General features: G+C 33.4%; 1 protein-coding gene across 1 annotated transcript; it reads right to left on the bottom strand.

The window, feature by feature from the left end:
* Nucleotides 1–3,688: 3,688 nt before the first annotated feature.
* On the bottom strand, nucleotides 3,689–4,334 carry LOC104112295 (small polypeptide DEVIL 4-like). Its single transcript, XM_009622174.4, has one exon. The coding sequence runs from the start codon at nucleotides 4,157–4,159 to the stop codon at nucleotides 4,016–4,018; it is 144 nt and encodes a 47-aa protein (XP_009620469.1). The 5' UTR covers nucleotides 4,160–4,334; the 3' UTR covers nucleotides 3,689–4,015.
* Nucleotides 4,335–10,390: the final 6,056 nt, after the last annotated feature.

Raw genomic sequence — 10,390 nt, 5'->3', positions numbered from 1 at the left:
TTGTGTTTCATTATGCATTTCATTGTGTTGCCGCTGAATTTGTAAGACCTATTAAGAAAAATTTTAGTAGCACTTTTATATTAACATAAAACGTAAAGATAGAAAAAATGGCAGCCTTCCAGAAATGTGGTTGAAGAGAAAGAAAAAAAAAAACTCTCATGCCTAGGTTGTTTTTCTCTCTCACCATGAATTTCAATTTTGAAACCTTAAACTAGTTTGCACTTAGTTTTTTATATAAAACAAAATTTATTTTCGTTCGTACAAGCATGTATTGTGAATAGGAAAATCAAAATTTTCTCGGTTCACATTGTTTCATATTATCGTTAGTTGTTGCATTTCTTTTGGTATAGTTTGTTTGTATATCTATGATATGTGATTTTTCTTCAAATGAAAGGGAAATAAAGGTTGTGGGGAAGGGATGAAAATGAGAGTAGAATGGTGAGGTGGCAATGAATGTGGACATAGAGAGACAGTTAACGGAAGAATGATAGGTTTGTACCACTTTTATGATGTCAGGGGTATATATGAATCGATAGTATGATGTTAGAGGTATATTTGAAAAGATAGTATAACGATGATAATATTAGATTTTTTCAATATTATAAGAGCATATTTGACCCTTTTCCCTATTTAGATTGAAATGGGGCTGTCGCACGTGGGTGCTGTCGTTTGACCAATCAAAGCTTTGCAGTGTTATTTGGACGTGTCAATAAGTTTTGTGTGACGCAGTAACAATTTTGAGATTTAAGGATAAAATAGTAATATGACAGTGCTCTTTTTAAGAGCTCTAAGAATTAAATATTAAAATTGAAACGAATGTTTATCTAACTTTATATATTGGAAAATTAAAAGCATATTTTATGTATATTCCGTATATCCCATTTTTAAATCCAAGAAATCAAGTATACTCACTCTCAATAATCCTATTATTATTTAATATTCATATTATAATTCCACGTTAAGCTCGGTATAACTTATTTCCGAACCAAGTAACCCCATGGTTTGTTCTCTACCAAATATTTTCATACTTACAATTCAACCATTTGTTCATACTCTTTAAGTCTCGCTGATCTGCAAAAATGACGATACAATAAATTGATGCATGCACCGTGCAGAATGGAAATTGAATTTTTTTAAAATGAATTTGAGAAAAAATATTAATTGTGGCTAATAAATTTGTGTGAAATCTGTATTAATTTTATTTGAATTTGTTGGAAAACTTCAGGATATGGATTCCTAGAAAACCAAAGTGTTAGCTTTCAAAATCACATCTGGTACATACATATAGTATTACTTAAACGGGATTTACGCTCAGGTAATTTGTCTTCTTTTCTTGCTCAATAACCTCACTTTATGGACGATTGTCTATAATTATTTCTTTGATGAACTTATAGTGTAACAATTTACAGATAAACTCTCACTTTATTACAATAAGAAAAAGTAATTAAGCGGACAAATAGGAGAGGAAAGATTTGTACTCCCTCCGTTTCAAATTAGATGAGGTACTTTCCTTTTTAGTCTGTTCCAAAATAAGTGGCACATTTTTAAATTTGAAAATAATTCAACTTTAAACTTTTTATTTTACTCATTTTACCCATAATGAGAAGCTTTTATAACCGCACAAATATCATGGTCCCACAAAGTTTTTACCCCTTAAATTTTTAAGACCACAAATTTTAAAAATCTTTTTTTTTTTTTCTTAAATTTCGTGTTGAGTCAAATTACCTACGGAAACCGAGGGAGTAGTATTTTAGGTTACAGTAGTAGATACTCTCTAGAACTGTAGCTCTTCTTGTTTTGCCGGAACGAAATTTGACTGCTTGCTTTTCTGGACCAAAAGGAATAGGAGTAATACTGTTTGATCTTGACCTATCTCTGAAAAAATAAACAAAGCCACACGTGCATATTAAAGGTGAGTTTGGATTCTATATGGCACAGTAAGATCCACTTTTGCAAAGAGAAATTGTTTTGTCACTTGTGTTGCCAAAATTTGGATGATCTTTCTCAAAGTTGGCCGACTTCTATACCTTTTTTGTACGCAGATCGAAATATATCAATCTCTACTTGATGACTTTGTCGTGATATTAAAAAGTAAACATATAAAAAAAGTCACGTGAATTTAACATATAATATATATATTTATACAGAGCAAATTTTTTAACTTAACTACATAGGATAATTTTCAGAAGAAATGTCAATTGACTCTCCTTGAACAAGAGTAGCTCCCCCACTGTGTAGAACAGTGTTTTAGCGTGACAATGGAGTCCAAAGGAAAAGACAGATTACTAGAGATGAAATTTCTCGTGTGCTTTTAAAGGGAAGTGGGTACAAATGCACATGCCTTTTCCAAATAATTTTTTTTAACTTTTCTTTGCCAGATGCTAGCGACTTAAAATTTCAGTAGAATATATGTACGTTCATCACAGATAAAAATCTTAGGTACATTCGTAGAATTAGGTAAAACGAAAAAAATATCAGATACCATAAAAATAAACTAAGAGGTTCAGAAAAAACCTGTTGTTCAGAAGAAGGTATTCGTATAGAGATTTGAATAGTAGTACATATGACTAACGTTATATACGGTGTAATATTAAGGAGCGAACAAGTGTAAAGGCATTGTTCCATATATGAGAGCATAAAGGAGGCATATATTTAAATTTGTACGAATTATTGTGATATTTCATTTATGTGTCATACTCATACGATGACATTTCGAGAAGAATTATAGTGTATGGATTAGGAACATTAATTACAAGAGTAATACATAGCACGTTTGAACCCCATCTACCATTACACTAAAAGTTTCTTTTATGTCCAGGGACTCAACAGTCTATACATATACAAAAATTTTATCTTTAATTAACCTATTTGCAGTATAAATTTATAACAAAGGGGATTCAATCCCCTTCCTAGTAGGTGCCTTTGGTCCTTGCCAGATAGATCAAAAACAAATGTTCTATTAAGAAAATGCATGTGCTGCAAATTTAGTCATCATAAAAAGTACGTACGTAGATGAAGTGAGATTTGGAGATTATGAAGCTTCTATGCAGAAAAATCAAATATTTGGGCTCAGAAGAGTGGCATGATAAATTTTATAAAACACATAGAACTAAAATGTCTAGGATAGCTAAAATAATGGAGGATGCTATGGTACTGCTATGTAACAACACAATTAATACTAACGAAGAGAATGCGAAATTCTACAGAAGTAACGGAGACCATCGTTTTTTCTTACATGTGACTGAATGGTTTGGCCATATTCTGTATATAAAAGCTATAATATATTGTACCAGTTCACAAGTGCGAAACAATGCTGATTGAAGGTAAAAAAAGAGGACGAGATATACCTAAAAATCACATTGAATAAGGTGTCCACAAGAGTTACAATTTCTTAAAATAAATGTGAATTTGGTTAAATAATAGTATTATGAATGCAAATATTCGTTATAGGTGATAGAAACAAGTTGATATTAAAGATAAAGGAACGTTCTAGCAAAGGAAAACTTACTATAAGTAGTAACACGGAACTTACATTAGATACGGTATCAGCAAGTCTATCCTTGAAAATCCAATTACCGTAGCAAGTCTCATAAAACTCTTTTTCGCTCCAAAGAAAAGTTAAATAAAAGATAAAAGGGTACGTTCCAGCAAAGAAAAAGAGAGGAGACAGAAATATAGCACAAGTAAATGATAAAGCAGATGAGGCTATTGCATCACAAATTAAGTAAATTAAGAAACCAGTATCACTAGCTCTGCCATTGTTAATTACACAATGAAATCATATAATGAACCGCAGAGACCAGATTACTTAACCAAGTCTATTCCTTGCTGCTGTTCTAACAATTCTAAGCTAAGCTAGATAATTCATGTTTCTCTTTTCTATTTACAATTGGGGAACTCGTAGGTTCAATTCCTACTAGACAAGAAATATAGGAATTTCTTCTTTATATCAATCGTTCGATAAAGCAAGAGACGACTGAGCTGCGGAGGGTTGTGGGGCGAAATCAACTTGACATCAGTCGTGCCAGCAAAGTAGCATGACTACACATCTTCTCATAATGTAAAGCCTTCCTCTCTGCTCCTTAAGAAACTTTCCTAGTCTTCTACTTGACATCCTCTTCTTAAAGTTACCATCCTTAGCTCCAGTGCTTCCCTTCATCTCTAATTGAAAATTAATTGTACTCAAATATGAATGAGAAACAAATTCTAGGTTTTTAGTGTGCCAAGAATTGAAGAATGCAGTTGGGTGAGAAGTGAAAGGAGAAATAATAGATGGTCTTTTTTTATAGTGGAAGACCAAAAGGTGTGTGGTCTAAGGCCTGCAATATTCAGCAAATTAAGAGGAAGAACATTACATTGAAACAGGGACCCCATTGGTTGGCCATATAATAAAAGCTTTCCCATTTTCTTAGAAAGATTTTTTCTTATTGTGTTTCTTTGTGATTTTCTTATTGTAACCTCATGTCCAATGCACCCAAGAGCAAAGTGAGAGTTCTTGGAGGGAGGGAGCTGAGGGTCTATCGGAAACAGTTTTTTTATCCCAGGGTAGGGGTAAGGTCTGCGTACACACTACCTTTCCTAGACCTCATTAGTGGGATTATACTGGGTTGTTGTTGTTGTTGTTGTATGTCCAATGCACCAAGCATATCAATTTTTATAGGATTTTGTAATTAAAGGTTCGATTCACTAAAAAATAATTACTAACGTCGTCCTGCTAATTAGAAAACTTTCCTTTTTCTATTTCATGTTTAAGGAATTCATTTTAATCCTTCTATTATTTGGCAATTGGAATCCAATCAGTCAAAGCTCAATCCCTAGACTCACAGGTACTTCAACTGCTCTAGTCGTACACTGTGGTCAAGATTCAACAAGATTTTATTAACATCAAATCTAAGGAGGAGTTGTGATTCAGAAAGGTAGGAGGCACAAAAATATTTAAATTCATATTAAATCATGAATAATAACCTTCATTCCTACCAAATGTAGCTTTTTATAAGGGGCGTGTTACCGTAAACAGGGCAATTATTTAACATGTCCCGTCTTTTGCTCCTGCAGATAACTCTTACTAAGCAGCATCCATTGTCTAACATAGTGTTCGTGTATGTTACCAGGCCACACTTGTTTTTGACAACTGCAAGCGTTTATTTGAACACCATTGCTAATTATAAAATGGTCCTTTTCATTGTCCAAAAAATCAACCACAGTGTTTTTAAGATCAAATAAAGAAATATCTAGCGAGTACTCTAGATTAGGGGTGTACCTGAGTCGGGTTGGTTCGGATTTTCTAATTACCAAACTAAATCAATTGTATCGGGTTATTAAATCTAAATATCAAACCAAACCAATAAAAGCCGAGTTTTTTAATCTTGGTTTTTCTCAGATTTTTTCGATTTTTTTTTTCTTTTACATAAAGTCTTCATAGCACAAAATGTAAAATTTGTGCTCCAAATATTTCTTTAATCCTAGTAAGACAGAACTATATAAGGTGTTTTTCAATAAAATAACATAAATATGAGATAAATCATGGCATTGTACTAAAATATTCAACAATAAAGATAATAAAATTGCATAAAATAAATATTATTAATAAGTCATAATAAAAACAAACATAATTTAAAATTATGACTAATAAGTACTAAGAGTATTATTTACATGACTAATCACTAAAAGAAAAATAAGTTATGTACATTTTATCTAAACCATGGAAAAACTAAAAAATAGATCCAACACTATTTTCATTCATAGTACAATTGAATTGAATGTCTTTTATTAGCATTAGTATTGATTTGATTTTGGTTTAGGATTTATTTGAGTTACTAACATTTATGGACTATAAAACTTATTGGACCATCCAAAAATTATAAGCCTAAGTTTGAATAATACGTTAAAAGATAAAATTACGAAAAAGGTTAAGAAATATTTATAAACTACACTATCATAAATATTTTTATGCATTAAATATATTTAAAACTTCTATACATATAATGTCGGGTTGGTTTGTTTTCGGTTTGACTTTTTTTAGTTAAAACCAAACCAAATATCGTCGGTTTTTTTTCTCCAACACCAAACCAAATCAAACCAAACTATAGTCGGGTTTTTTTTTCGGTTTGACTCGGATTATCGGGTTGGTGCGATTTGTCATTTTCATTGGTCTTGAATGACACCGAAGGTAAGGAGACCCCTCCTAATGAAAAAAGGGCTAAAAAAAAAGGACGAAGTAATTTCGTATATAAATATATGGGTTTTCGGGTTTAGATCGAAATTACATCCCCGAAAACCAGGGCCGGAGTATTAGACTTGTTCTGCTTCGATAGAGGCACTGTAACCGTAAGTGGAATAACAATCATTCGGTCGATTGCTCTTACTCTTATCCTTCCTTCCCTGACACAGAAGATAGAGAGCACTCCCCAAGCGAAGGATCCCTACTCTAGATGCAACACATCAATTGATTAGTTAATAAATCATATTCTTATTGGGCTGAAGAAGAGTCCCTTTTTTTTTTTGTGGTGCTGAGAGAATTAAGCCTAAATCTAGACTGCTGTCATCCTGTCTATGTCCTTGTATTTCTCCCTTTTGTTTCTAATTTCCTAATGTGAAACTGTTCTTGATACTAAGTTGAGAGAACAGTTCGAACCTCGCTCACTCATCAATATCAACCACACACAAAAAAAGGGTGTTAAGAAATGACATTTGAGACATGCAAAAGGTGCAACCTAGCTGTCAACGAAGCGAGTAAAATCATGAAACTAATGTTCCAATCCCGTAAAAGACAAAAAAACATACGAGTTGTTTTTTTTTCACCAGCTTAAGTTTTGGCGGACAACCACTTAACACGTGGGGGTGGAATGTAAAATATTTGGTGAAATAGTGATCAAAATATACACAAATTAGATCTAACACCACGTAACTTAAAAAAAAAATAAAAAAAATAAAGAGTTTGGGGGTCAATGTTCAAATAAGTACGGACTATAGCATGGAAAAGAAGGTAAGGAAGATGAAACATGAGAGATGAGGAGACAAGGCGGATTAAATTACGCTTTCCTCAATTAGGGGTGTACATAAGTCGGGTTGGTTCGAATTTTCTAATTACCAAACCTTATCAATTGTATCGAGTTATTAAATTTAAATATCAAATCAAACCAATAAAAGCCATGGGTTTTAATCTCGGTTTTTCTCGAATTTTTTCTATTTTTTTTCATAAAGTCTTCATAGCACAAAACGTAAAATTTGTATTTCAAATATTTTCTTAATCCTAGTAAGACAGAACTATATAAGGTGTTTTTCAATAAAATAACATAAATATAAGATGAGTCATGACATTGTACTAAAATATTCAACAATAAAGATAATAAAATCATATAAAATAAACATTATTAATAAGTCATAATGAAAACAAACATAATTTAAAATTATGACTAATAAGTACTATTATTTACATGACTAACCACTAAAAGAAAAATAAGTTATACATTTTATCTAAACCATGGAAAACTAAAAAATAGATATCCAACACTATTTTCATTCATAGTACAATTGAATTGAATGTCTTTTATTAGCATTAGTATTGATTTGATTTTGGTTTAGGATTTATTTGAGTTACTAACATTTATGGACTATAAAACTTATTGGACCATCCAAAAATTATAAGCTCAAGCTTGAAATAATACGTTAAAAGATAAAATTACGAAAAAGGTTAAGAAATATTTATAAACTACACTACCATAAATATTTTTATGCATTAAATATATTTAAAACTTCTATACATATATGTCGGGTTGGTTTGGTTTCGGTTTGACTTTTTTTAGTTAAAACCAAACCAAATCAAATATGGTCGGGTTTTATTTTCCAACACCAAACCAAATCAAAACAAACTATAGTCGAATTTTTTTCTCGGTTTGACTCGTATTATCGAGTTGGTGCAGTTTATCGGTTTCATTTGTACAGCCCTACTCTCGGGTCCACAAGTGCTTGTGGGGTATGAAAATGTGGGCTAGCTTTTCCAATCTGGTTTCTCAAGTATGTAGTAGAAAAAGACACACTTGTACTGTAGAAAGGAGGACATGTTCGCTCGTGAGTGGTGACCTTCCAGTTAATATGATAGACATGTTTCTCATCTTACATTATTGTAGCAACCTTATTTTAGCCCGTTGTTAATGTAGGATTAAGGAAGATTATCAGATTGAAATATTTAATATGATAATCAAAATATTTAATTTTCTAGGAGAATGTGGATATTAGTTCTTTAACTGTATCTAGTCTAGAGGAAAATGAATAAAAAGTAACAAATTTCTATGATTTAAATATTTTTAAAACGTTTGAAGAAAATTGTCAAAAAGTACTGTTAGCCCAAAATGCTTCAGTCTTAGATCTTATGGCTACATAAACATAGGTTGATCTATTTGGACAATCTACTGGGCTTGACATATTTAGGCCCGTTAATACAATCACAGATTCTGCTAAAATCGAAAAGCGATGAAGAGGAGAAAGCCCAAAAAATAGAAGCGCCGTTGCCGGGGATCGAAGCCGGGTCACCCGGTGACAGGCGGGAATACTCACCACTATACTACAACGATTTGTTGCGAAGTATATACGCCGACAACTATTTAAAGAAATTCTATTCGAAAGTAGCTGATAAAAGTTTTCCAATACTAAAAGAGTTAATACCCTCAAACCCCATTTAACTATATATTTTTTGTGAGTTACCTACTTAAATTATAGGGAGTCCCCAAAACCCTCCTGAACTATTTTTCCTTCATACTAAAACCCCCTCGTTGCTTACCTGGCATAATGTGTGTAATAACTCGCCAAAGAGCACATGAAGACTGAAAAAAGCCATCTAAATGGCCCACTTGATAGTGTATAATGGCTAATTAGCCTTACACTTTTTTAAAGTTTACTTTTTAAGTGCTGGAGTGTAAGTTCAGTGCTGAGCCAGGGGAAGTGAGCGTGGATGTGAGGCTTGATTCGCAGGTCATCCCGAGTAGAGGCAGCTTCAAGTACTTTGGTTCGGTTATCCAAGGCGGAGGGCAGATCGATGAGGATGTTACACACCGTATTGGGGTAGGATGGATGAAGTGGAGGTTAGCATCTGGAGTCCTGTGTGACAAGAGAGTGCCACTGATACTCAAAGGTAAGTTTTATAAAGCGGTAGTTAGACCGGCCATGATGTATGGGGCTGAGTGTTGGCCCGTTAAGAACTCACATATCCAGAAGATGAAAATAGCAGAAATGAGGATGTTGTGGTGGATGTGCGGGCACACTAGGATAGATAAGATTAGGAATGATATTCGGGAGAAGGTGCATGTGGCTCCCATTGATGACAAGATGCGGGAAGCGAGGCTTAGATGGTTCGGACATGTTCATAGGAGAAGCCCAGATGCTCCGATACGGAGGTGTGAGCAGCTGGTTGCGGAGGGCACGAGAAGAGGTAGAGGGCGGACTAAGAAGTATTGGGGAGAGGTGATCAGGTAGGATATGGCGAGGCTCCAGATTTCCGAGGATATGACACTTGATAGGAAGATGTGGAAGTCGAGTATTAGGGTTGCAGGTTAGAAGGTAGTTGAGTCGTGCCTTACTTCGTACCATGGTGGGACTAGCCATGTAGGATTTTTGTCTAAGATAGCTAGTGGGAATGCTGTGGCTTACTATTTCGCTTTTCAGTGCATGTCCTATTTACTAGCTATCGCTTTTGCTTTGCATCTTTCTTCTAGATTTCATGGTGTTCTTATTTTTCTTATGACTGTTGTGGTGATACTAATATTGTCTCCCTTTGCTTTGCATCTTTCTTCTGGATTTCATGGTGTTCCTATTTATCCTATGGTAGTTGTTGTGATACTAATATTGTCTCCCCTTTTTGTCCTTTTGTCTTTTTGTTTTTTGAGCCGAGGCTCTTTCGGAAATAGCCTCTTTACTCCTTCGGGGTAGGGGTAAGGTCTGCGTACACACTACCCTCCCCAGACCCCATTAGTGGAATTTTATTGGGTTGTTGTTGTTGTTGTTGTTGTTGTTGTTATTTTCTTCTCATTTGCTTTATTTTTCAATTTTTTTCTTCATTTTTTCACCTTTCTTCCTCATTTTTTACCTTTCCTTTCCCGATCTCCATATGGTTTCATTTGGAAATTTTTCACCTCTCTTGTTCCATTAAATTTTTATTCTTTTTTCTTTTGTTTTAGTCGTCTTTTAATTCTTACCCATATTATTAAAAAAATTACCCCTTTAAATCTTCTTATTAAACCCAATACTTTGTAGAGAATAAAGTTGAATCTCTTAAACCTTGTTTGTGTAATCTAGAATTAGAGAATGTAGTTACTGGCCGATTTGTTTCTTGTTTGTGGAATGTTATTTTGTATAATCTTTTTTGTTTAATATAAGATGACTTTTCACAAATACA

This window comes from Nicotiana tomentosiformis, chromosome 2, assembly GCF_000390325.3.
Source record: "Nicotiana tomentosiformis chromosome 2, ASM39032v3, whole genome shotgun sequence".
Classification (NCBI taxonomy): Eukaryota; Viridiplantae; Streptophyta; class Magnoliopsida; order Solanales; family Solanaceae; genus Nicotiana; species Nicotiana tomentosiformis.
Note: the sequence above shows the minus strand (reverse complement) of the source record. Positions and strands in the feature narration are given on the sequence as shown.